Source organism: Podarcis vaucheri, assembly GCF_965113315.1.
Source record: "Podarcis vaucheri genome assembly, chromosome: 9".
Lineage (NCBI taxonomy): Eukaryota > Metazoa > Chordata > Lepidosauria > Squamata > Lacertidae > Podarcis > Podarcis vaucheri.
In genome coordinates, this window is record NC_138767.1 from 2336279 (window position 1) to 2364131 (window position 27853).

The 27853-nt window shown below is 47.2% G+C and overlaps 1 protein-coding gene across 4 annotated transcripts; it reads right to left on the reverse strand.

Moving 5' to 3' along the window:
- Positions 1 to 274: 274 nt before the first annotated feature.
- LOC309539966 (shootin-1-like) lies at positions 275 to 27641 on the reverse strand. Of its 4 annotated transcripts, XM_082236482.1 has the most exons (16): positions 27521 to 27641; positions 25658 to 25710; positions 24960 to 25020; positions 22873 to 22967; positions 21469 to 21625; positions 16389 to 16486; positions 16034 to 16115; positions 15427 to 15521; positions 13983 to 14129; positions 11409 to 11562; positions 10468 to 10597; positions 7595 to 7644; positions 6031 to 6146; positions 4048 to 4101; positions 2606 to 2879; positions 275 to 488 (listed from the first exon to the last, which is right to left on the reverse strand). In XM_082236482.1, the coding sequence occupies exons 1-16, from the start codon at positions 27555 to 27557 to the stop codon at positions 349 to 351; spliced, it is 1743 nt and encodes a 580-aa protein (XP_082092608.1). In that variant the 5' UTR covers positions 27558 to 27641; the 3' UTR covers positions 275 to 348. The 4 variants fall into 4 exon arrangements, with proteins under 4 accessions (XP_082092608.1, XP_082092607.1, XP_082092606.1 ...); XM_082236481.1 differs by lacking the exons at positions 24960 to 25020; positions 25658 to 25710; positions 27521 to 27641 and adding an exon at positions 24458 to 24671 and having other exon boundaries at positions 6031 to 6143; XM_082236480.1 differs by lacking the exons at positions 24960 to 25020; positions 25658 to 25710; positions 27521 to 27641 and adding an exon at positions 24458 to 24671.
- Positions 27642 to 27853: the final 212 nt, after the last annotated feature.

Here is a 27853-nt window from a genome sequence, read left to right on the forward strand (position 1 = left end):
TTCAAAATCTTTCAGTTTTAATGTCCCTTCCCTTTCTATTAAAATATCTCTATATGTAAACCATTTTCTTTATTATTATTATTTTTTATTGATATTGCTTCTATTGGCGACAACCACAACAGAGTTTTCTGTTCTAGTTAATCTTTATATCTTTCCCAGACTGTTAGAAATGATCTCCTAATTATATGGTTATCCTTTGTGCACTTTCCCTTTGTCATGCCACAAGTACGCATGCCATCCCAATCTATTATCATGTCCTTCAAGGTTTAGCAAATCTGTATTTTCTAATTTAATCCAGTCCCGAATCAAAGCAATACAGGCAGCCTCATAATATAGTTTCAGGCTGCTTCAGGGGGGATCTCGACTCCCTGACGTAAGCACGATCCTTCTGCTCATCTGAAGGGGCGCTACCCTGAGCTGCGACTGAGCGAGGGCAGGCTCTTCCTCTGAACATGGTGGGATCATAGCTTCCAGGTTGCCAGGGTCACCTTGGAGAACAAAGAGATGTTGGTCATTGTGAGAGATTAAAAAAACCAGGATCCTTTAAATAAAATGATCTGGACAAAATTGGTGAAACAGTAAAATTTTATTGATACACACTTGCAAAGAGCAAGCAGAATTTACAGCGTATCTCATGGGTAGGCAAACTAAGGCCTGGGGGGCGGATCCGGCCCAATCGCCTTCTCAATCCTGCCTGTGGACTGTCCAGGAATCAGTGTGTTTTTACATGAGTAGAATGTGTCCTTTTATTTAAAATGCATCTCTGGGTTATTTGTGGGGCATAAGGATTTGTTCACCCCCCCCCGATATAGTCTTGCCCCCCACAAGGTCTGAGGGACAGCGGACTGGCCCCCTGCCAAAAAAGTTTGCTGACCCCTAGGATATTGCATTTACCTTAATAACACATTATCATTCCACTTCCTATGTTACTCATTGTGCAAATATGGCCAAAAGCTGCCCCCCATATAAATTTATTGATGTATAAGCACTATATTTTTATTGCAAGATTGTCCTAATTACATACATGTTGACCGCAGGCTGTCTTACTTATCACATGTTAACCATTTGTTCCTAATGTGCTGGATTGAACCCTGTGGAGGTCCCTAGGCAGTCAAAATCTCAGTGACCCCCTTGCAAATTATCTCCTACTAAGTTTCTGTAATTTTCTTGTAAGCTCAAATCAATATCATTTTGATCCATTGCTGCAGTGCCTATAGACCAATACCTATTTGGTAATCCGGCAGTGCTAAGTCCCTCTGGCGACTCACAGCATCTTGATACCTTTCACCAACAACTGGCAAAAGTAAGGAGGAGCCAGGGACGGCTATTTTGCTGGGAACCAGGCTCCTTGTTCCTTCCTGGCTGATGAGGGCAGCCAGGACTCAACTCTAAAGCTGCAAATAAAACATTTTAAATATGTTGTAAAGTGCATTATAGGGGACGCGGGTGGCGCTGTGGGTTAAAGCCTCAGCGCCTAGGGCTTGCCGATCAAAAGGTCGGCGGTTCGAATCCCCGCGGCGGGGTGCGCTCCCGCTGCTCGGTCCCAGCGCCTGCCAACCTAGCAGTTCGAAAGCACCCCCGGGGGCAAGTAGATAAATAGGTACCGCTTACCAGCGGGAAGGTAAACGGCGTTCCGTGTGCGGCTCTGGCTCGCCAGAGCAGCGTTGTCACGCTGGCCACGTGACCCGGAAGTGTCTTCGGACAGTGCTGGCCCCCGGCCAATAGATGTGAGATGGGCGCACAAACCCCAGAGTCTGTCAAGACTGGCCCGTTCGGGCAGGGGTACCTTTACCTTTACCTTTAAAGTGCATTATACAAATCCAACACTAGATGGTGATGGTGAGCCACGGAAGATTTGATATAGTTTTCAAAATGGGTTGTTTTTTAGAATCATAGAATCATAGAGTTGGAAGAGACCACAAGGGCCATCGAGTCCAACCCCCTGCCAAGCAGGAAACACCATCAGAGCACTCCTGACATATGGTTGTCAAGCCTCTGCTTAAAGACCTCCAAAGTAGGAGACTCCACCACACTCCTTGGCAGCAAATTCCACTGTCGAACAGCTCTTACTGTCAGGAAGTTCTTCCTAATGTTTAGGTGGAATCTTCTTTCTTGTCGTTTGGATCCATTGCTCCGTGTCCGCTTCTCTGGAGCAGCAGAATACAACCTTTCTCCCTCCTCTATGTGACATCCTTTTATATATTTGAACATGGCTATCATATCACCCCTTAACCTCCTCTTCTCCAGGCTAAACATGCCCAGCTCCCTTAGCCGTTCCTCATAAGGCATCGTTTCCAGGCCTTTGACCATTTTGGTTGCCCTCCTCTGGACACGTTCCAGTTTGTCAGTGTCCTTCTTGAATTGTGGTGCCCAGAACTGGACACAGTACTCCAGGTGTGGTCTGACCAGAGCAGAATACAGTGGCACTATTACTTCCCTTGATCTAGATGCTATACTCCTATTGATGCAGCCCAGAATTGCATTGGCTTTTTTAGCTGCCGTGTCACACTGTTGGCTCATGTCAAGTTTGTGGTCAACCAAGTATTTTCAATTTTTTAAATATGTGTCTAGATTCCACCCTGGTTTCAGCAAGAAGCTTGCCCACCTGTTGGAGTTTTGCCAAGATCCCCAGAGCTCTTCGCGGAAGGATGTGGGTCTGTAGCAGAGAGGACACCCGCCCTGGCCTCCCGCACTCCAGCGGACGTGATGTATTTTGTGGACATGACAGGTTGCAGTTGTGGGACTTGGCCCTGTGCTGGGCAGTCAACCATCTGGCGACGTCTCTGCAGGATGGACTCCAGCTGGTTGTCTGTGAGCTTCTTCTGGCTGCCTTGACGTCGGCTTGATCTCCGCCCCAGACTCCTGGTGCTGCTCTGGGCCTGAGAAGGTCGGAATTAATTAAAAGAACTGGCGCAGGATCAAGGAACAACATCAACTCCTGATAGCCGGAACATGGGAAGTTATCCAAAAATGTTTAATGTGGAACTGTTTAATTGGCTCTTTTGATTGTATTGTGATTTGGCATTGTATTAGTGTGGCCTCCATTGGATTGTTATCAATGAAAAATGAATGAAAAATTAATTTACAAAAAAAGACGAGAAGGTCGGAATTAAATGCACCAGGGTGCTGTTAGAACCATAGAATTGTAGAGGTCACCATGTTCCACTGTCAAATGACCCTTACGAAAAGTTTCCAAAGCGCAGAGTTCAAATGACCACTTCTCTTCACATAGGGCCTGATTTTATTTCTTATACAAATATTGAGGCACATGGTCACTCGCTGCCATTGGTATATGCAAACGTCAGGCTCATTTAAGACTATATATAGCTCTTATTCTCAACAATAATGGAACTTACAGGTAGCAAATACTTCTATTTTTTTATATATCCTTGTATTAGTAAATACTTGATGAACTGCCTTCTCAGTAGTTCCGCTGGTCCACTATCTGACTTTTTGAAGATATCTGAAGGCAGCCCTGAATGGGGAAGTTTTTAATGTGTGATGTTTTATTGTGGTTTTATAATTTGTTGGAAGCTGCCCAGAGTGACTGCGGCAACCCAGTCAGATGGGTGGGGGTACAATTATTATTATTATTATTATTATTATTATTATTATTATTATTATTATTCGTCCTTCCAGCCTTTGATGCTTTATGGTTTGGATTTTTGATTCTTTGTCTCTGTCCCCCCCCTTTTCTATGTTTGCTCTTTGTTGTTGTTAATAAAGAGCAAAGCAATGACCAAATGTACCGTATTTTTCGCTCTATAACACGCACCTGACCATAACACGCACGTAGTTTTTAGAGGAGGAAAATCCGTAGGCATGCCACCCGTAGGCATTCCCTCCATAACACGCACAGACATTTCCCCTTACTTTTCAGGAGGAAAATTGAGTGTTATGGTGCAAAAAATACGGTATTTGGTTAATTAATAAATGACCCAAGCGCCCCCCCACCAGCATTGCTGCTGTAGTGATGGACCCCATCTACTACTACTACTACTACTACTACTATTATTATTATTATCCACACACAGAGACAATTCTTACCAGGAGACCCTGCAGCTCCATCGTGGTGCTTCGGCGCTTGCTCACGGCGGCTGCCTGCAGGTGGAGAAGACACAGATGGGGAGCCCATTAGGAAGGAACTTGCTCCCATCTCCTCCTCCAAGGAGATGCAGTGTGGAGTAGCGGTTAGAGCGTCCCTTGAGGACAGGGGAGACCAGGTTTCAGAGCCTCACTCAGCAAGGAAGCTGACAGGGTGGACTTGGGCCAGATGCCGTCTCCTCTCACACTTAGGTGAGGAATCATATGATTATGTGCTGCCTTAGGGTATTTGATTCAACACATGTAGTCATTATTAATATTCATGATTTTCAGTTGTTATCTCTGAGAAACGTAGAAAATAACAGGATATATTTATAGGAATTCTTCAAACTTATACAACCCCTTAAAAATTAGGTAAGGAAACAAATGTTGTATAATATTGTTTTATAATTTATGACTGTTTTATAATTTATGATAATTTAGAATTTAAATGTATTTTTATGTAATATTTGATACTTCCAGCTGATGAAGGTGAATACATTGAAACAGGGCCCTGATCCATAATTGACTTCTGACTTCTCCTCAATGATTGAAACTCAGACCTTCACGTCAAATCTGACTATGGACTATGAACTTATCTCTACTCATAAACTCTTATCTCTAATTCTGTAACAAAATGTCAGCAAATATTTTGTAATCCACATTTAACAGGGATATGGGTCGATAGTTCTTAAGTTGTGTCTTTTCGGTACTCAGTTTTCGGTATAAGTGTAATATATGCTTCTTTCCACGACTCTGGCGCTTTTTCCCCCTCCAGAATTTCATTGCAAACCTCCTTTAGTGGTTGAATTATCCAGTCCTTCAAAGTTCTATAGTATTTTGAGGTTAAGCCATCCGGTCCTGGAGATTTTCCCAACTGCATATTCTGAATGGCACCTTCTACCTCCTCATAACTGACTTCTGACTTCTCCTCAATGATTGAAACTCAGACCTTCATGTCAAATCTGACTATGGACTATGAACTTATCTCTACTCTTAAACTCTTATCTCTAATTCTGTAACAAATTTTTGTGTTATACATATCCTTATGCGTTTGAGTTTGTAATCTCTGTTTGAGTTTGTAATCTCTATTTGTGTTTGTAATCCTTGTCAGAATACATACTTTTGAATGGATTAGTTTTTGTTACAACTGACTATTGATTCGCGAGGAGGGACCACTCCCACTACTGAAACTTACATTGGTCTGAGTTCTTGATGTGCTTTTTTTGGCTATATTTAATAACAAGAACTCCAACTTATTTATCGCTGTCTCCTCTCAGCCTAGCCTACCTGGCAGAGCCGTTGTGAGGAGAAAGAGGAGAAGAACCACGGGCTGTGGGATGTGATCCATGAGAGGCAGTCAAGTACAACATTCCTTGTAATGATAGAGAAGACATGCGAGGGAATGTTTGGTCCAGCCAGTCAAAACTTCCTGTTCTTCCGGGCTGGAGCATCCTTCCTTTTGCATGTGATAAGAAGGTGGGTGTGGCCTTACCTGTCCAGGTAACAAAAAGGACGAATCATGCAGCACACCTCTCTCTTTTTGACCTCCTTCTTTGTTTGACCAGCTTCTAGCTAGGACTGCTCTGCTAGCTCTCAACTTGCAGAAGTACTGGGATTATTCCCCCATATGGGGTAGATCCACATGTACATATTTGTAACTAAGTCTGCCTTCAGGGATCCAACTGTGAACTGATGTGAGTAAACTTCTTTCATTGGCTTTGAATAAGATTGTGGTGTCTTTATTCTTTTAAGAGGGATTCAAGGGAACTTACCAGGAACAAACAATTCAGTCTGAAGACAGATTGAATTGTATAATAGTCAGAGGCTCATACAAAAAAGCTGGGATTGCTGCTGCCAGTCTGGGTGACAGCATTGAGCTAGATGCGCCAATGACTCTGATTAAGGCAGGTTTTTATGTTCTGCGCTCCCACTCTGCTTCTTTACCTTAGAGAAGTCCCCAGCGTCCTTTCTGGCTGGCCTCAGGACCACCCCGCTTTTGATCCTGGCCATCATTTCTTCCACCGCTTTTGATTTCACATCGTCCGTGCAGGAGTTTGCTGCTGCCCAGAGGGAAAAGGGATATTTGTAGGGATATTTATTTTTTATGGGGTGAAGGGTAAAAACCCAGCAATGATGACTTTTCCCCTTCCCAGGGAGCCTGGATACATCCGAAAGGGCCTCCTTCAAAGAGCCTCCTTCCCCACCAGCAGTTTGAGACTTGTACCGCAAGCAGGGGGACGCGGGTGGCGCTGTGGGTTAAACCACAGAACCTAGGACTTGCCGATCAGAAGGTCGGCAGTTCGAATCCCTGCGACGGAGTGAGCTCCCGTCGTTCGGTCCCTGCTCCTGCCAACCTAGCAGTTCGAAAGCACGTCAAAGTGCAAGTAGATAAATAGGTACCGCTCTGGCAGGAAAGTAAACGGTGTTTCCGTGCGCTGCTCTGGTTCACCAGAAGTGGCTTAGTCAGGCTTGCCACATGACCCAGAAGCTGTACGCCGGCTCCCTCAGCCAGTAAAGCGAGATGAGCGCCGCAACCCCAGAATCGGTCACGACTGGACCTAATGGTCAGGGGTCCCTTTGCCTTTACCGCAAGCAGGAGGGGTTGGCTTAGAATCTGGGATTGTAGAGTTGGAAGGGACCCCCAAAAGTAATCTAGTCCAACCCCCTGCAATGGGGGAATCACAGCCCTGACAGATGTCTTCTAAAAGTATGGTAGTTGTTTTTCTCTTTGATATCTGGTGGGAGGGCGTTCCGCAGGGCGGGTGCCACCACCGAGAAGGCCCTCTGCCTGGTTCCCTATAACTTGACTTCTCGCAGCAAGGGAACCGCCAGAAGGCCCTCGGGGCTGGACCTCAGTGTCCAGGGGGAACGATGGGGGTGGAGACGCTCCTTCAGGTATACTGGACCGAGGCCGTTTAGGGCTTTCAAGGTCAGCACCAACACTTGGAATTGTGCTCAGAAACGTACTGGGAGCCGGTGTAGGTCTTTCAAGACCGGTGTTATGTGGTCTCGGCGGCCGCCCCCAGTCACCAGTCTAGCTGCCGCATTCTGGATTAGTTGTAGTTTCCGGGTCACCTTCAAAGGTAGCCCCACGTAGAGTGCATTGCAGTAGTCCAAGCGCGAGATAACCAGAGCATGCACCACTCTGGCCAGACAGTCTGTGGGTAGGGAGGGTCTCATCCTGCGTACCAGATGGAGCTGCCCTGGATACAGAATTGACCTGCGCCTCCATGGACAGCTGTGAGTCCAAAATGACTCCCAGGCTGCGCACCTGGTCCTTCAGGGGCACAGTTACCCCATTCAGGACCAGGGAGTCCTCCACACCCGCCTGCCCCCTGTCCCCCCAAAACAGTACTTCTCTTTTGTCAGGATTCAACCTCAATCTGTTTCCTTGGTTGAATCCAGACGCCTTCTGGCTACGGGGTCACTGCCCTGCAGCTGAGCTCAGTGCAGGTAAGTGCTTGAGGGGGACGCACCCCAATACCTCCCTCCCCCCTGATCCACTTACCGCCTTTCGCTTGCTGCCTTCCCTTCCGCTGCCTGAGGGCCATCAGGGGGCTGCAGAGATGGAAGAACGGAAGAAGAAAAGTCAAGAGCGGTCCAGGTACATCAGAAGAGCCCTGCAGGATCAGGCCCATAGTCCGTGTCGCCCAGCATCCTGGTCTTACCCTGGCCAATGTGACAGGAATTTTGAGGTCTTAGGTAAAGGCAAAGGGACCCCTGACCATTAGGTCCAGTCATGGCCGACTCTGGGGTTGCTGTGCTCATCTTGCTTTACTGGCCGAGGGAGCCGGCGTACAGCTTCCGGGTCATGTGGCCAGCATGACTAAACTGCTTCTGGTGAAACCAGAGCAGTGCACGGAAACGCCATTTACCTTCCCGCCAGAGCGGTACCTATTTATCTACTTGCACTTTGACATGCTTTCGAACTGCTAGGTTGGCAGGAGCAGGGACCGAGCAACGGGAGCTCACCCTGTTGCAGGGATTCGGACTGCCGACCTTCTGATCGGCAAGCCCAAGGCTCTGTGGTTTAACCCACAGCGCCACCTGAGTCCCTTTTGAGGTCTTAGATATATGTTAAATGTTCATAAGTGTACCAACCAAGCATTTACATAGATCAGCACCAGGAAGACCTACCTTAAACCATTTTTGATTCCCAAACTGACCTCAAATATTTCTCTGCAAGGTCAAAGTGGCAAACCTCCCCATTGTCTCTTTCCTCATAAATCCTGTCTTAAGGGCACATTTAAGATATGAATAGGGTGTGAGCCTGACCTGGCTCAGGAACGAAGTATTTATCTTTACAAAAGACTGGCCAGGCTCCCCAGGCAAGCCAATCAAGTGACCATTAAACAGGTAACCTGGCAGACAGGAGGTGAACAAAGCACTCAGATTTCTGCTGTAGACCGCCCTTTCTGTGATGTAGGTATGATGTGTTTGGGGGGTGGTCTTGATCTACAGGGTGCCAATTTCAAAAGTCTATATAAGGGCTTGCACACCATTGTTCTGGGTTCCTTCTCCCTCCTGCGTGTGGTGAGGGGAGCACCCTGTTGCAACAGATCAATAAAGATCAGGCTTACTAGCAGCTTTGCTTCTTAATATCCTCTGGTTGGCCTCTGTTATTTTCTCCTACCAATGGGGAACCCACGTAAGGACTCTATGTGGGCTCGTGGATACCCCATAAGGGGAAAAGGGCAGACTTTGTTTACGACACCAACCAGGTGCCCACTATGGGAAAGCAGAACATGAGCATTAGAGCAGGACTCTCTTGTCCCGTAGTTTCCAGCAACTGAGATTCAGAAGAATCGCTGCTTCCAACTGTGGAATCATAGAATTGCATGATTGGAGAGTTGAAAGGGACACCCCCGTAATAGAGGTAGAACTATGATGCTGTAGGTCTCCCCACTCCGCCATCTGCTGGCCGCCTGGCATGGATGGGGTTGCCATATTCCCCAAAGTGAAAATAATAATAATAATAATAATAATAATAATAATAATAATACAATTTTATTTATATCCCGTGCTCCCCAGCCGAAGCCGGGCTCAGAGCGGCTAACAACAATAAAAGTAACACAGCATTCTAAAATCAATTCATTCAAAAATCAATTCAGAATCAAATTAATGGCAACCATTGGACTAGAGTTCTATGAGGATTACAGAAGGAGAGCAGGGGGTCAGACTGTGCCTTGGCCATAATAATAAAATTTTATAAATAAAATCCGGGCAGAGTTGTTGAACTTGTCTTTTGGGCAGTTTTATTTTTGGGGAACATCTCCACCCCCAAAAAAGAAATTCATTTGGGGCTTTTCTTTGATTTTTAAAATGATCTTTTAAGACGTCCATGTTTTCCAGGACATTTTGCCAGTTCAGCAAAAATCCTCCCGGATGCCAATTTTCTGAGCGATTCCCGGACATGTCCAGGAAAACCCAGACACATGGCAGCCCTAGTCGTGGATGCTTAAGCTGAGATTCCTGCCTTGCAGCGGGTTGGACTAGATGACCCTCGGGTGGCCTCATTGTTGAGATGAGCCTGTCCTGACAGGCAGAATTTCGATCTGTGCTTCAAGTGTTTTCAAGTGTTTACAGTTAAAGCACAGATCGAAATTCTGCATGTCTGGATGGGATCATCTCATCAGCCTGGATTGGAATGGAGCCAAAGGAAGCTGCGCTGGCAAAGAGACAGTTGAAAAAAAATATATACAGTATACAAATAAAGCTGTATTTGATGGCTGAAAGGATATATGATGTCTGACATGATTGAGAATCGCAGAGCCAGAGATGGAGAACTTTAAAGCGTTAAAATTGAGATGTGGAAAATATGGAAAATTGAGATGTAGAAAATATGGATTGAGATTTGGAGCTATGCTTCAAGGTCCAGACTATGGGAAGCCCCGAAAAATTAATAATTATAATTTGGAAGATAATTTGGTCTTTTTTATTTAAGTTTTTTTATTTTAATTGGATTATGATTTGATATGTTAATTGGATGTTTTTACTGGAAAATTAATAAAAACGATTTAACAAAAAACAACAACATTGTTTTCAAGTGTTTAGAACAGTTGCTTTTATCTGTGTTTATTGATAAGCTGATTGTTTCACTCTCCATTTCAACCACTTTGATGGGTTTTAATATATTCAAGCAGCATATAAAGTTTAAATAATAATAATAATAATAATAATAATAATAATAATAATAATAATAATAATAATAAAATAAAAAACCCAACTTTTTTATTTTTATCCCACCGTCCCCAGCTGAAGCCGGGCTCAGAGCTGCTAACAACAGTAAAATGATACAACATTCTAAAATCATTTCATTAATAATAATAATAATAATAATAATAATAATAATAATAATAATATATGGCAAATGATACTTACTCCACTGGGACATGACATGCTGGAGGGGGAGGAGGAGGAGGGGGAGGGGGAGGGGGAGGAAGAGAAGCCTCAGGACATGTTTTGGGAGACGGGGTCCCAGTCGCCTTCGCCTCTTCTTCTAGGGATTTCACTGCAATGAGAAAGGCAGGGTCTCAGGCCCCCACAAAGAAGGTGGCCTTTGTTTTGTTTTTCTGCAGGGTGGCAGCCCTTGATAAGGCTATATGTGGCTGTGCATGGCACTGATTGGCCACTCCTTGATAAGGCTATATGTGGCTGTGCATGGCACTGATTGGCCACTCCTTGATAAGGCTATATGTGGCTGTGCATGGCACTGATTGGCCACTCCTTGTGACGTCACCCACCCACCGCCGCAATCCTTGCAACGGTTTTGCACTTTTGCAGCAGTTTGAAGAACTGGAAAGGAAGAATAAGGGGTCATCTCTCTCCTGAAAGACACACCAAGAGAGGCTGGCTGCATGGCAGAATGACTCAGTACAACAATACAGGGAAAGTGGCTTTGGAAGTTGTATAAGCAAAATGACGTCTTAATCACTTTATTGTACATTGCATTAGTATTCTTTAGGAGTTGACGCTTTATAAATACTCCTTTTAAAAAATGGATGTGACTGTACCTGTTATTTCCTGATACTGAGGTGAGAGTAATGATTAACGTTATTTTTTCTTTATTATTGGAATGGCTTAAACACTTTCTCTATTTTATTTTGTGGGAAAAGAGTTTTAAGTAATATGTTGATCCTTTTTGGAGGTTCTGAAGCCATAGAATCACAGAATGACAGAAGAGTAAAGTTGGAGGGCACCTCCGAAGGTCATCCAGTCTGACCCCTGCCATGCCATCATTGCAGCGAAAGAATCTCTGACAGGTTGTATCTATACCATAGCCTATCTTGCTTTTCTAAGCCACGCAACCGAAAATGCCGTACCTCTCTCTTCCAGAGCCGCGTTCCTCTCCTCCGCTCGGAGAAGCCTTTCCCCCAGGCAGACCTTCTCTTCCTCCGCTGCTGCCAGGGCAGCCAGCAGCCTGTGGAGTTCTTCTGCCTGTGGCCGTCCCAGCAGCTGCGCCTCCAGGTCCTTCACCTGGAGAGCAAGGAGCAACGTGAGCAGACGCTTCCCTCCCGGTAGCACTTGAACCCAGGACTCGCCTCCCCAATTAGGCAAGGTGAGGCAAGCTGAGATGCTGAGAGGGGCAACAGGGACAGAGCTCCCCCTAAGGATGCTGCCCCATCACCATTTCTGAAAAAGCAGTCCTTGCCTTGCAGGGGGTTGGACTAGATGACCTTTGGGGTTCCCTTCTAACTCTACAATTCTATGATTGTTGGGTTGGGTTTTGCCCAGGCAGCGAAATGTCCTGGGCCAGCACTGGGTCACCGGATACCTCTGTGGATTGGCAGGAGATTCAGGAAAGACAAGACGCAGTCCTTCCTTTGCATGCTGCAGAGATGACCTCTGGAACTCCCTGCCACATTCCAGTCTAAACCGATAAGGTTGAGGAAGGCAGTCTGCCTCTCTCAATATTCACATTTAGGCGCAATTTTTAAAACATTTCCTATTCAGTCATTTGATGGCGGGAAGATTCTGCTCCCGGCAACCTTGATATGATTAGCTGTGAGGCTGTGAGTCTGTTTTTAAACAGTTTTAGGCAGTGGTTTTTTTTCTTAAAAAACAACAAACCGTTATGGGGTACTCTCCTTTTGACTCAAGAAAATCACCATTTTATAGTTCAAATCAGGAAAAATAAATACAGTAAATGGACCAAAGTACGAAGATTCACAAAATGTTTAGGGGTATGCATACCCCTGCGTACCACCCCAGAAAAAAGCACTGGTTTTAGGGGTTCTTAAGGGTTTTACACGTTTTAGATTTTCTTAATTGTTTTAAAGAATGTTTTAATTTTAATTATATATATATATGTGTGTGTGTGTGTGTGTGTTTTAAAGTGTAATGGTTTTTAGTTGTTTTAACATGTGCAACTATTTTAACGGTTTTTACATATACAACTGATCTATGCACTTTTAAAGATGTGTTATGAGATTGCTTTGAGATGCGTTATATTCATATCATTATGATTTATTAAATTTCTACACCACCCTTCATCTGAGGATCACAGGGTGGTTTGCAATATAAAAACACAAAAATATACACCATGGTAACAAACGAAAACATTGCCCGCCCCCAGTTTAAAATGCCATAGATTGCTTAACTAGCCCAAAGCCTGGCAGAAGAGGAATGTTTTTACTGGAGCCTAAAGATATATGTGCTGGAGGAGACTCTTGAGGGGCCCATGGACTGCAAGAAGATCAAACCTATCCAGTCTGAAGGAAATCAGCCCTGAGTGCTCACTGGAAGGACAGATCCTGAAGCTGAGGCTCCAAGACCTTGGCCACCTCATAAGAAGAGAAGACTCCCTGGAAAAGACCCTGGTATTGGGAAAGATGGAGGGCGCAAGGAGAAGGGGACGACAGAGGACGAGATGGTGGGGCAGTGTTCTCGAAGCTACCAGCATGAGTTTGACCAAACTGCGGGAGGCAGTGGAAGACAGGAGTGCCTGGCGTGCTCTGGTCCAGGGGTCACGAAGAGTCGGACACGACTGAACGACTAAACAACTAAACAACAACAACAACAAAGATATATAATGAAGAAGTCAGACGAGCCTTCCTGGGCACTCTTCAAGCCATTACAGGAAGCGATCCATAAATGAGATCAATTAATTCATTAATATTTTTTAATTGCAATGTTTTTGCAGCTCTGGTGTTTGATGTCCTGGGCTTCTTTGCGAAACAGGCAGGCTGGACAGAAAATGAATGGATTGCTGGAAATGTAAGGAAAAAGAAGGCACCTTTTATCATATGTGGTGGAAATGTAAGGTAGTAAAAGAATTTGGGGAAATGATATATAATGAGTTGATTTTTTTTTTAAAAAAACAACCTTTGTTAAAAAGCCTTTTAGGAATTCTAGGTGCCGAAATCCGAAAGGAACAGAAAAGACTATTTATGTATGTGACCACGGCTGTGTGGACGTTACTGGTCCAGAGATGGAAAAAAGATCAAGTCCCGACCAGAGAAGAATGGCAGATCAAGTTGATGGACTATGCTGAAATGGCTAAAATGACCGGAAGAATCAGAAATCAGGAAGACCAAAATTTTAATAAGGAATGGGGAAAATTTATAACTTATCTTAAAGAGCATTGCAAACAGTTAAAATTGTTAGTAGGATTGGAGTAACACTTGTAGTTTAAGGTTGAATTCTGGACATAATGGAAGAGGTGAAGGATTTGGAGTATCATAAAAGATGCAGAAGGAAAGGATTAATAATACAGTAGGACCCACAAAAGGGAGGGTGGAAATCCAGGAGATTCCTTGGAATCTCGTTTTTATGATTTAAGTTGGAAAACCAAATAAATAAATTTGTAAAATAAAGAAAGTGGATGGATGGATGGATCGAAAGGGCAGGAACCAGCCTCTGCTGAGGTCCTTGGGCAGGAGGAGCCCCAAACCCACCTTAGCCTGGTGCTCTTGCTGGGCTTCTTCCAGTTCCCGGGTCATCTTGGCCACCTCCTCCATGGCCTGGAGAAGCTGGGTCTTTGGTCCAATATTCTGCATCAGGATCATGCTCTGCCGGTTGGCTTCCTTCTGCTTCACCAGCATCTGTGACATGAGAAAAGGGAGTGGGGGTTCAGTGGTTAGAGCAGGGGCTGCAATTTAGAACCAGTCAGTTCCAGAGTTGAGCCCTTATCTCAAATAAGCCAAGAGGAACATGAGTGACTGCCCGTCAGCTTCCTGAGGTCCAGAGTACCAAATCGTAGAATAGGAGGGATGGAAGGGACCCCCAAAGAAAATCTAGTCCAACCCCCTGCAATGCAGGAATTTCAGCTCAAGGATCCCTGACAGATGGCCACCCAACCTCTGCTTCAAAACCTCCAAGGAAGGAGAGTCTACCACCTTCTGAGGGAGTCCGTTCCACTGTTGAACAGCTCTTACTGTCAGAAAGTTCTTCCTGATGTTTCGTTGGAATCTCCTTCCATGTAACTTGAAGCCATGGGTTCGAAACCTACCCTCCAGAGGAGGAGAAAACAAACGTGCTCCATCTTCAACGTGACAGCCCTTCAGATATTTGAAGATGGCCCCCATAACTCCTCTTAGTCTCCTCTTTTCCAGGCTAAACGTACCCAGCTCCTTCAACCATTCCTCATCAGGCTTGGTTTCCAGACCCTTGATTATCTTGGTCTCCCTCCTCTGCACACCTTCCAGCTTGTCAACATCCTTCTTAAATTGTGGTGTCCAGAACTGGACACAGTATTCCAGGTGTGGTTTGACCAAGGCAGAAGAGAGCAGTATTATGACTTTCCTTGATCAGGACACTAGACTTCTATTGATGCAGCCTGGAATAGCACCAGCTTTTTTTGCTGCTGCATCACGTGGTTGGCTCTGTCAGGAGCTCGCCCTACACTCGAGTAGGACCCTGGCAGTGACACATGTCCGCCAGGCATGTTCTCTCCCTCCTGGTCGATCGTTCGGGAGCTTCATAAACTTCCTTCAGCCCGAAATCACAGTGACCGATGCCAACAGACACCGGCACACTTAGGGATCCACAGAGTTTGTGCATCATGCACATGACAGACCTCAGCAACTCAGCATTTTGGCTAATCAACTTTATTTACATATAAACACACCCGGAGCACTGCAACATGGCTCCCTCTCTCTCTAGCATCAGACAGGAAAGAGGAAAAGAACAAAGGACAATAGTCCGACTTCACAGAACACAATAACACAAACATCCTGTCTCCATCACATCCCACTCTGTGGAGTCAAAACATATACCGTCATGTGAAAGACCACAATCCCATGACTGCAATCACGGAGCAGGAATTCTAACAGGCTCATGGTTTCCAGAGGGAAACGAAGCATGGTATTGTAGAGAAAGGCTTGCCCCTTGAATTCCTACCTGGCAGGCAAAGGTCTCTGCTTGCTGCCTCAGTTCCTCTTCCAGATCCAGTTGTTGGGACACCTTGCCATACTCCTCAGTGAGTAGTCGGGACACTGGGAGAGAGAGGGCAGAAGAGACATCAATCACCTGCGCATCAAATGAAGGATGTGGAGGGAAAGGTGTGTGTGTGTCCCTGGAGCGAGCAGAGGCTGAGATGCCCTCTGTGTCGACTCTGCGGCTCCTTCCTAGCTCCCACTTGAGTGACATTTGCTTGGGTGCAACTTCCTCTATCCTCCCCACAAACAAATGGGAACGAATGCAAGTTCAAAGAGCCAACCGTCGTCTAATCTCCCTTCAAAGAGATCAGGATGGAAATGCGTAGCTCATCTGGAAGCTCTGCCTCTGGGGACAGCCATGCTTCTGAATACCAGGAAACCACAGGAGGGGAGAGTGGCTTTTGCACTCGGATCCTGCTCGCGGGTTTCCCGTAATGGGCATCTGGCTGGCCGCTGCGAGAAGAGGGTGCTGGACCAGGTGGGGAAAAGGAAGTAAATGCCAGCTCAGGAAGGGAGGGAGCTCTGGGTGCAAGAATAGGCTCTTCCTGTGGCCTTTCCCCACAACTCACCTCGCTTGACCCTCTTCAAAGCCCTCTGACGCTCCGCCACCAGAGCTTGCAAGGATTTCTTCTCAAACTGCTGTTCTTCCACCTTTGCACAAAGGAGATTTTGCTTCTGTTTCATTTCTGTTTCATTTTTATTTATGATTTTCAGTTATATACATTTCAGTAGTTTTACAATCATTCTAACATTTCAAAACTCGACTTTGAGTTGACTGGGGTTCAAAAGAAAGCAACTTAAAACAGCTGCTCTTGAGGCATTTCGTTCCGGATCTGCTAGACAGAGCCAGACAAAGGATGCTGACAGGTGTCTTGTCCCTGCGAACATAAATCCTGGCTGTGCCCATGGAGTAACCCACAATACCTGTTCCTGGAGCTGCTGCACCCGACCCTGGAGCTCCGTCACTTGCACGGCCAGTTCCTTCTTTTCATCCAGCAGCAGGGAAACCTTCGCTTGAAGGTCTGGATTAAAAAGAAGGAGAAAGGGAAAGGTGAATTTGAGGGAAACTGGCTCCCTAGGGGAGAGACTGTTGCCAGTGAAATATACTCGGAGTCGAGAGTGGATTTCATGCTCTTTATTCAGCTCATAGTGGTGAGGAGGATTGGAAGTTTCCACAGAATGTCTGCTTTATGTACATTATTTACACAATGGGCCCCACGTGATTGGCTAATTCTGGGGTTCTCCTGTAGGCCAATCAGGTTGCGGATTCACTTGCACCTGGAGCTGGATTGGGTGGCTCCTGTGGACCAATCAGACTGCTGCATTCTGGAACCTATTGTTCTAGGACCAATCAGACTGCTGCATTCTGAATCCTATTGTTCTAGGACCAATCAGACTGCTGCCTTTTGGATCCTATTCAACTCAGTACCTAACAGCCAACTTAGCAGCTAGACCACAGGACAGACTCTTGGGACTCAGCCATACAGCTGAAAATAAAACATTTTAAGTGCATTATACAAATGTGACACTAGGACTATCCCTGCCTCCGGGTCTGGTCCTGACCGGATGGATACTAGAATCAGCAAGGGATACCCACATGATCTGAAGGTGCTGCTGTGCAATGCCAGGTCAATGATTCATAAGACCACTGCCATCCATGACTTGATCATGGATGGAGGATTTGACCTGGCATGTGTAACAGAGACTTGGTTGGATGAAGCAGATGGGCCTGTCCTTGCCGCTGCTTGTCCACCAGGTTTCTCTTACGCACAGCAACCCAGGTCATGTGGGTGGGGAGGGGGGGGTTGCAGTGATTTTTAGGAAGTCATTAGTTTGCACCAGGCATCCTATTGGGAAGACCCAGTTTTCTGAGTGCATGTTCTGGAAGTTGGGCAATAGGGGCAGTACAGGATTCCTTTTGGTGTACCGACCTCCCCGCTGCGCCAAGGATTCCCTGCCCGAGCTGCTTCAGGTCGTGGCGGATGTTCTCCTGGAGACACCTAGCTTGGTCGTCCTAGGGGATTTTAACATCCATGCCGACACGACCTTACAAGGGGCCGCTCGGGACTTCGTGGAAAGCATGGCCTCCATGGGGCTGTCCCTGAATAAGTTTGGCCCAACCCATAGCCGTGGACATGCCTTGGACCTGGTGTTTACCTCTATGGATGTTGGTGATCTGACACTAAGTAAAAGCGAAACGAAAGAAGTGCCATGGTCAGATCACTTCCTGGTGCAACTGGACTTCTCTGCGACCCATCCCCTCTGCAGGGAGGTGGGACCAATTCGGATGGTCCGCCCCCGCCACTTAATGGATCCAAATGGTTTCCAGAGAGTGGTAGGGGATGCTTTATCCCATGTTGATGGCCTTTCAGCCGATTCCCTGGTGGCCCACTGGAATGTGGAGTTAACCAGGGCTATTGACTGTTTGGCTCCGAAGCGCCCTCTCCGATTGCATGGAGCCCGGACAGCCCCGTGGTTTTCCACGGATCTGAGGGCAATGAAACAATCGTTGAGACGGCTAGAGCGCCGGTGGCGGATAACTCATTCCGAATCTGACCGGACACAGGTTAGAGCTCAACGTCGAGCCTACCAAGTGGCGATAGCGACGGCGAAGAAGAATTTCTTCACCGCCTCTATTGCATCTGCAGAAAACAGCAGCAGGAGACTTTTTCAGGTGGTTCACAATTTAGCGGAACCACCTGCAACATCAGGGCCCAGTACGGGCCACATGTTCTCCTGCAATGATTTTGCAAAGTTTTTTGCAGATAAAATCGCTCAGATTCGGGAAGAAGTAGACTCCACCGTGGGAGCAGGGCCGGGGCGGGAGAGTGCTAGAGTTCTGTCTAGTCAAGTTGAGTGGGATCAATTCCAATCTGTTACCTCCGAGGATGTGGACAGGCTGCTTGGACGAGTGAAACCAACCACCTGTCTCCTGGATCCTTGCCCATCCTGGCTTATAAAAGCTAGCCGGGAAGGACTGGGCGATGGGCTTCGTGGGGTGGTGAATGCTTCCCTCCGTGAGGGAGCCTTCCCAGACCCGCTGAAAGAGGCGGTTATTAAACCGCTTCTTAAAAAACCATCTTTAGATGCGGCCACGATGGCCAACTATCGCCCAGTCTCAAATCTTCCATTCCTGGGCAAGGTGATTGAGCGAGCGGTTGCCGAACAACTCCAGGCACGCCTGGAAGAAGCGGACCATTTGGATCCCTTCCAGTCGGGATTCAGGCCTCATCATGGGACTGAAACTGCCTTGGTCGCACTGGTTGATGATCTCCGGCGGGCTAGGGACAAAGGTGAGAGCTGTTTCCTAGTTCTGCTGGATCTCTCAGCGGCGTTCGATACCATCGACCATAGCATCCTTCTGGACCGTCTTGAGGGGCTGGGAGCTGGGGGCACTGTTATACAGTGGTTCCGCTCCTTCCTCCTGGGCCGTGTTCAGAAAGTGGTGGTGGGGGATGAGTGTTCAGACCCCTGGGCTCTCACTTGTGGGGTGCCTCAGGGTTCTGTCCTCTCCCCCATGCTTTTCAACATCTACATGCGGCCGCTGGGAGAGATCATCAGGAGGTTTGGGCTGGGTGTTCATCAGTATGCGGATGATACCCAGCTCTACCTCTCTTTTAAATCAGAACCAGTGAAGGCAGTGAAGGTCCTGTGTGAGTGTCTGGAGGCGGTTGGAGGATGGATGGCGGCTAACAGATTGAGGTTGAATCCTGACAAGACAGAAGTACTGTTTTTGGGGGACAGGAGGCGGGCGGGTGTGGAGGATTCCCTGGTCCTGAATGGGGTAACTGTGCCCCTGAAGGACCAGGTGCGCAGCCTGGGAGTCATTTTGGACTCACAGCTGTCCATGGAGGCACAGGTTAAATCTGTGTCCAGGGCGGCTGTTTACCAGCTCCATCTGGTACGTAGGCTGAGACCCTATCTGCCTGCGGACTGTCTCGCCAGAGTGGTGCATGCTTTGGTTATCTCCCGCTTGGACTACTGCAATGCACTCTACGTGGGGCTACCTTTGAAGGTGACTCGGAAACTACAACTAATCCAGAATGCGGCAGCTAGACTGGTGACTGGGAGCGGCCGCCGAGACCATATAACACCGGTCTTGAAAGACCTGCATTGGCTCCCAGTACGTTTCCGAGCACAATTCAAAGTGTTGGTGCTGACCTTTAAAGCCCTAAACGGCCTTGGTCCAGTATACCTGAAGGAGCGTCTCCACCCCCATCATTCTGCCCGGACGCTGAGGTCCAGCGCCGAGGGCCTTCTGGCGGTTCCCTCATTGCGAGAAGCAAAGCTACAGGGAACCAGGCAGAGGGCCTTCTCGGTAGTGGCGCCCGCCCTGTGGAACGCCCTTCCAGCAGATGTCAAAGCGATAAACAACTACCTGACATTCAGGAGACATCTTAAGGCAGCCCTGTTCAGGGAAGTTTTTAACGTGTGATATTTTATTGTATTTTTGGTTTTTATGGAAGCCGCCCAGAGTGGCTGGGGAGGCCCAGCCAGATGGGCGGGGTATAAATAATAAATTATTATTATTATTATATTATTATAGATGGCGATGGTGAGCTTATGGCAAATTCAGTATATTTTTCAAAACACGTTTAAAAAAAGCATTTTTATATGAGTCCACCTCGACTTCACCTCCTGGCAGCTGAAAGTTGGGAAAGTCGGGACAGGTAAAAGAAAGTTCTTCACACATCACGTGGTTAAACAGGGGAACTCCCTGACACAGGATGTGGCGAGGGCCACCGACGTGGATGGCCTTGAAAGTCCAACCCCCTGCAATGCAGGAATAAACACACACACACAGTTGCATGTGCAGAACAGAAGGCAAGAGGTGGGGGCCCCCAAATATGCTGAAATTTGAAAGACCTGAGTACTGCCCTGTAGGTGTCAGGAGGTCAGCCTACACTTGAGTAGGACCCTGGCAGAGAAACATGCCCGACTGGCATGTTCTCTCCCTCCTGGTCGATCGTTCGGGAGCTTCAAAACTTTCTTCAGCCCAAACATCATAGCGACTGATGCCAACAGACACCGGCACACTTAGGGATCCACAGAGTCTTTGCAGATTGCGTAACAGACCTCAGCAATTCAGCATTTTGGCTAATCGACACAAGGAGCACTGCAACATGGCTCCCTCTCTCTCTAGCATCAGACAGCAAAGAGAAAAAGAACAAAGGACAATAGTCCCACTTCACGGAACACAGTAACACAAACATCCTGTCTCCGTCGCTTCCCACTCTGTGGAGTCAAAACATACCATGTCATGTGAAAGACAGCAATCCCATGATTGCAACCACGGAGCAGGAATTCTAACAGTAGATCCCCTCCCATCTGGCAATGCTGGAGGGGAGTGGCAACAACTATCAGACCCTCGGACAGCACTGCAGGGCTGTTGTGTTGCAGCTGGGCACCGAAGGGGGTGTGAGATCTAGTATACCTGAAGGTCCAGTATACAGTACCTGAAGGAGCGTCTCTACCCCCATTGTTCTGCCCGGATACTGAGGTCCAGCTCTGAGGGCCTTCTGGCAGTTCCCTCCATGTGAGAAGCCAAGTTACAGGGAACCAGGCAGAGGGCCTTCTCGGTGGTGGCACCCGCCCTGTGGAACACGCTCCCACCAGATTTCAAAGAGAAAAACAACTACCAGACTTTTAGAAGACATCTGAAGGCAGCCCTCTTTAGGGAAGCTTTTAATGTTTAATAGGTTATTGCATTTTAATATTCTGTTGGAAGCCGCCCAGAGTGGCTGGGGAAACCCAGCCAGATGGGTGGGGTATAAATAATAAATTATTATTATAAATTATAATGAGAGGCATCTCTTGAACACTGCCTCTCCATCCTTAAGGATGCTTCCTCTCTTCCTCCAAGGTTGGTCTTCTCCACTGTTGCAGGATCAGTGCATTTTGCACAGTCCCTGCCCAGACCTCTCCCTGCCATTCTACAGCAGCAGCAGCAGCAGCTCCCCCTTGCTGGCCTTTGAGCCAGAGGGGAAGCGACAACATGGCTCACCTTTGATTTGCTGCAGGTATTGGTCCACTGGATCCAGGACTTGCTCGGTGGGGATCTCCTCCTCGTTGCCCGGGTCGATGAGGTCCGCCGGGAGGTGGGTGAGCATGGGGAGCAAAGCCGCGCTAATGCGCTTCAGCTTCTTGTTCTCTCTGCTCACCTGCAGGAGTCGGGATGCAATGGCAAAGGTAAGCCCAGGATGATCACAGTGGAAGGGTGGCTTAGAGACTGGGCTGCAAACCAAGGTGTCTTGCGGGACAGATAAAAGAAAGTTAAACTATGGAACTCACTCCTGCAGGAGACACAGGGCCAGATTTAGGTTTGATGAGGCCCTCAGCTACTGAAGGTAATGGGGCCTCTCTATGTCCAGCTGTCCTTTGTCAACAACAAATTGTCTCTGTTTGGGCTGGATGAACAACAAATTGTCTCTGTTTGGGCTGGATGAATCCCAAACCGGAATTAAGATTGTTGGAAGAAATATCAACAACCTTGGATATGCAGATGACCTTGATGGCAGAAAGTGAGGAGGAATTAAAGAACCTTTTAATGAGGGTGAAAGAGGAGAGCGCAAAATATGGTCTGAAGCTCAACATCAAAAAAAAAGAAGATCATGGCCACTGGGCCCTTCACCTCCTGGCAAATAGAAGGGGAAGAAATGGAGGCAGTGAGAGATTTTACTTTCTTGGGCTCCATGATCACGGCAGATGGTGACAGCAGTCACGAAATTAAAAGACGCCTGCTCCTTGGGAGAAAGGCGATGGCAAACCTAGACAGCATTTTAAAAAGCAGAGACATCACCTTGCCAACAAAGGTCCATATAGTTAAAGCTATGGTTTTCCCAGTAGTGATGTATGGAAGTGAGAGCTGGACCATAAAGAAGGCTGAGAATTGATAAAGAAGAATTAATGCTTTTGAATTCTGGTGCTGGAGGAGACTCTTGAGAGTCCCGTGGACTGCAAGAAGATCAAACCTATCCATTCTGAAGGAAATCAGCCCTGAGTCCTCACTGGAAGGACAGACCCTGAAGCTGAGGCTCCAATACTCTGGCCGCCTCATGAGAAGAGAAGACTCCCTGGAAAAGACCCTGATGTTGGGAAAGATGGAGAGCACAAGGAGAAGGGGACGACAGAGGACGAGATGGTGGGACAGTGTTCTCAAAGCTACCAGCATGAGTCTGACCAAACTGCGGGAGGCAGTGGAAGACAGGAGTGCCTGGCGTGCTCTGGTCCAGGGGGTCACGAAGAGTTGGACACGACTAAACAACAACAAAATAGGTATCTAAAGCCGTTTGCTGTATGTGGGGTTGGAGCAGGGATCCTTTGCATGCAAAACAAGGGCTAGACTCCTGAGTTACATCTGTTTCCCAGGTTAGACGCCTTGCCATGTCCACCAGTTCGCCTGGCTCACCTGGGCTGCGTAGGCTTCTGCCTGTTCTCGACACGACTTTTCAATTTCATACTCTGCTTCCAGGGTGGACAGCTCAGCGAGCAAAGCCTGCGAAGCTGGGAATGAAAGGAGGGGGAAGGCTGAAGATCATCTCTAGAGCAGTTTCCCCAGACTTTCCCCACTTGGTGACATAAATTGATCCTCAATGTCCATGACCCTACCCTGCAAAAAGCATCCTTCAGAATAGCAGTTTGCACGACCCACTAAGGAAGATAACTAAAGTGTAGGCGGGTTCCCATAAGGCAAGACACAGCAATAACAGCAAGAACCTTTATTGAGCTACATAACTGGGAAACAGGGGCAATGCAACTGCTTATATACATTCCTGAAAGCCTGGGCCCCTCCCACTCCCAACGTGATTGGCTGTCTAAACTTCCAAGCTGCGAATCACGACTCAGAGTTCAAGGGCCAATGGCAGAGGCCCAAATCCTAAAATGTTCTGTGATTGGACATCATGTATCAAACTAGGAGCTCAGAATCCTTAGTGGAGACTCACACTCAGGCCAACACAGGCCACTGAATACATAACAATAATAATACGCAATCAAATTCAAAACAGAAACCATTAATTGCACATTTATTTAAACTATTCAGGTGTTGTGAAGCACCCTGAGATCTGCGGATGAAAGGCGGTATACAAATTCAATTAACAACAACAACAACCAAGCAAACAAATAAACCATATTAATTTACATATTAAACGTATTCTGTTTAATCCATTGGACAAAACTGGTGAACTTCATCCAATGATACCAGATTTCCAAAGTCTGGTAGTCTTGCCTCTTATTGCCCCACTAATAATAATAATAATAATAATAATAATAATAATATATAATTTTATTTATACCCTGCCCTCCCTGGCCAGAGCCGAGCTCAGGGTGGCTAACACCAATAAAATTACAGTAAAAACATAATGGGAGGGGGAACCAATTTAAAATACAGGTTAAAATGCAATTTAAAATGTAGCCTCATTTTAAAAGTAGCCCATAGATCAAGACCATAAGGGGAGGGAAACATAAGAGTCAGACTGAGTCCGACCCAAAGGCCTGGCGGAACAGCTCTGTCTTGCAGGCCCTGCGGAAAGACGTCAAGTCCCGCAGGGCCCTATTCTCTTGTGACACAGCTTTCCACCACATCGGGGCCACTACTGAAAAGACCCTGGCCCTAGTTGAGACCAATCTAACTACCTTGTGATCTGGGACCTCCAAAATGTTGTCATGAGTCATGTTGTCGTGAGCCCTAGGCTGCATAGGGAATCCCGAAGCCCTTTCAGGGGTCGCTACTGCCCACTGTCCGCTGCCAACAACGGAAGTGTCCTGAGCACATCCACAAATCCCATATGCCTGGGACCTGGTTCTGCACCCTGTTCCCAAAATGTCCGATCAGAGTCCTCTGAGATGCCCACAAGCCGGACACGGGTGCAATCGCCCCCTCTCACCCTGAGGTAGACCACTGTGAATACTCGGGATCAGGAAATGCAGGACACAGCTAGTTGCCATCCCAATCTCTGAACGAGAGGCTCCAGGCCAGCGGTCAGCAAACTTACTGCGCCTCGGGCCAGTGTCTCCAGTGCCGATCACACGGTGGGCCGGAGGGCGGGGGAGCACGTGCCCACATGCTATTTCTGGCGCACTTTTGGGTCGGAGGAGCACTGGAAATAGCTTGTGCGCATGTGCACGGGCCTCCTCCGACCCGGATGTGCACCAGAAATAACACTTGCGCATGCCCAAATAATGCTTGCGCATGTGCACAAGATATTTCCGGTGCTTCTCCGACCCAGACGTGGGCAGCCACGCAGTGCAGTGCTGGTAAGAGCGGGCGGTGACAGCGGGCGGCAGGGGTCGCCGAGGGCCAGATAAATGAGTCCCTCAGGCCTTATCTGGCCCACGGGCCTTAGTTTTGCTCCAGGCGTTCAGCAGGTTTGGTTTCCTTGGAATGAGAATCAGCAGAGACTGTGGCGTCTTCGGGATTTAGAGTTGTATTTATACATCTATGCAACCTGAGCGTAAGGGGCTCGCAGCATTAACACCCCAACAGATCATGCTTACCATACTCAAATTCGGCTACCTTTTTCTTGGCTTCATCCCTTTCCTGACAAGCAGCCGCTTCCTGGAAGATGGAAGGGAAGAAATGTTTCCGATTCCAGTCCTGCCAGCAGAGTTGCTTTTGCTGAGCAATCATCCCCACCAACCCCATCCTCAGCACAGCTGCTCATGCAGACTTCAAAATCGTTTCCCCACCCCAACATTTAGAATCATAGGATTCTGGAAGGGACCCCTAAAGGTCATCCAGTCCAACCCCCTGCAATGAAGGAATCACAACTAAAGCAACCCTAACAGAGGACCGCCCGACCTTGGCTTAAAAGCCTCCAAGGAAGGAGGTGGTCTATTCCATTGTTGGACAACTCTTACTGTCAAAAAGGTCTCATTTCTCATCATCTGAATGCACGGGTTCGAGTCCTGTCCTCTGAAGCAAAACAGTGGGAGTGATTAGAAAGCCACAGTGAATGGTTGTGAGAATAGGACTTTCTTTGAGTCACGATTTGCCAGGGCTTCACTCCAGAACCTGACCCTGACACCTATTTCCCATGAGGAATAGAAGCTTATTTTGTTGATCATTGATTTTTTTTTAAAAAACCTTTTTATTGTGTTTTTTATTGTATGGTTTTATGTTTTTATGCTTGAAACTGCATCAACTATACAAATATTTTATAAATGAATTTTAAAAAATGAAAGGACCCACATACCTCGGCTTCTTCATCTTTCTCCGAATCGGAGTCACTGTCAGATTCCAAAATGGCTGCAGAAGAACAGAAAGAGAACGTCGCCACGAAATGCCCAGGGGCAGCACTGAGGCTCTGCCAGCCTCCCCCAACCTGGCATCTTCCAGAAGTTCTGGACTACAACTCCCATCAGCCCATCAATCCATCTGTCCTTGATGGTCATATCGCTAGTTAGAAATCTCCTCTCTCCTGAAACATTCAGTTCTTGCCGCTCTCCCCCTCTCCACGTTGTCCTCACAACCACCCTGTGAGGGAGGTCACTGGCCCAAAGTCATACAGTGGATTTCCTTCAGTTGTGATGTTAAGACCACATAAACACTTGGGGCCAAGTGGCATCCGAAGCGGGGACCCTCCAAAGTGGAGTCCGCAGGTCGATAAATTGCACGGGCTCCTACAGAGGAATTCCCCCACCTTAGCTTTGCACATGTGGAAATTAAGTCTTGCAACAAGCAGAATTGCAACCAGGCCTTATTGCACAAAGCAAAAGGCAACTTCCCAGACAGGGAGTGAGGGAGACCAAGGCCACGGGTTCATTTATTGGTGTCTGCAAATTCCTCCACACATCTTCATGGCCATCTCGACTTTATACCTTTACAACCTCCTTTCGGCAACATTCTTTTCATTCTTTCCTTCACTGCCTTAGCATCTTAGGTTATCCATCAAGGCACATAGCATAACTTGCCCACTGAAGCTTAGGGCTGCCATACGTCCGAAATTTCCAGGACATAGACGGGATTCAACTCTCGTAAACATTGCCCAGGCGGAAATAGCTTGAACGTCCAGGAAAATAGCTCAAAACAACTTCTTTTTTGAGATTTTGCAGAATAAGCTCAACAACTCTGCCAACGGCCTCTGCCCAGTAGACCTGAAGGAGCATCTCCACGCCCATCGTTCAGCCCGGACACTGAGGTCCAGCTCTGAGGGTCTTCTGGCAGTTCCCTCAATGCAAGAAGTGAGGTTACAGGCAACCAGGCAGAGGGCCTTCTCAGGGGTGGCACCCGCCCTGTGGAACGCCCTCCCACCAGATGTCAAAGAGAAAAACAACTACCTGACTTTTAGAAGACATCTGAAGGCAGCCCTGTTTAGGGAAGCTTTTAATGTTTAATGTTTTACTATGTTTTTTTATATGCTGGAAGCCGCCCAGAGTGGCTGGGGAAACCCAGTCAGATGGGTGGGGTATAACAACAACAACAACAACAACAACAACTATGATGATGAAGTTACAGATAGGTAGCCGTGTTGGTCTGCCATAGTCAAACTAAAAAAATTCCTTCCAGTAGCACCTTAAAGACCAACTAAGTTAGTTCTTGGTATGAGCTTTCGTGTGCATGCACACTTCTTCAGATACACATGATGATGAAGATGAAGATTATGATGATGAAGATTTTATTTTATGTGTCTGGATTTTCACTTGAAATATGGCAACCCTAAGAACTTTGGGGCCAGGGGAGGATTTGAATCCGTGTCTGCCAGGACCCAGCCTGACACTCTAACCCAGGGGTCAGCAACCTTTTTCAGCCATTGGCCGGTCCCCCGTCCCTCAGACCTCGTGGGGGGCCGGACTATATTTTGGAAAAAAAAAATATGAGCGAATTCCTATGCCCCACAAATAACCCAGAGATGCATTTTAAATAAAAGCACACGTTCTACTCATGTAAAAACACGCTGATTCCTGGACCGTCTGCGGTCTGGATTGAGACGTCGATTGGGCCGCATCTGGCCCATGAGCCTTAGGTTGCCTGCCCCTGCTCTAACCACTATGCCACAGCATTTTCTGTGCTTCCCCTCTCAACCTGCTTTTGGGGCAGGCAGATTTCCCATCCTTACCTGCCAGCTGGCTGAGATCCTCCACCAAAGGCTCCATTCAGGTCTGGACTGTCTGTGCTCAGCCAAGATCTACCTAGCCTGCTCTGCCCCTTCTCTCCACAGTTGCATGAAAGGGATTAGGCTTCCCCAGAGAATTGAGAAGTGAAACCTCTCCTCCTCCTCCTCCTCCAGCATGAGAGGAGTCACAAGAAGCCACAGGGCTTTTTTAAAAACAAATATCTGTTAGGTTTTTCTTTTTACTGACCTGGTAATTGCATTTGCAACAGCAGCCGGGAGCTCTCTTTTGCAGAAGCTAGCAAGAGGCCAACAGATTTCAGAGCTCATCGAAACTCT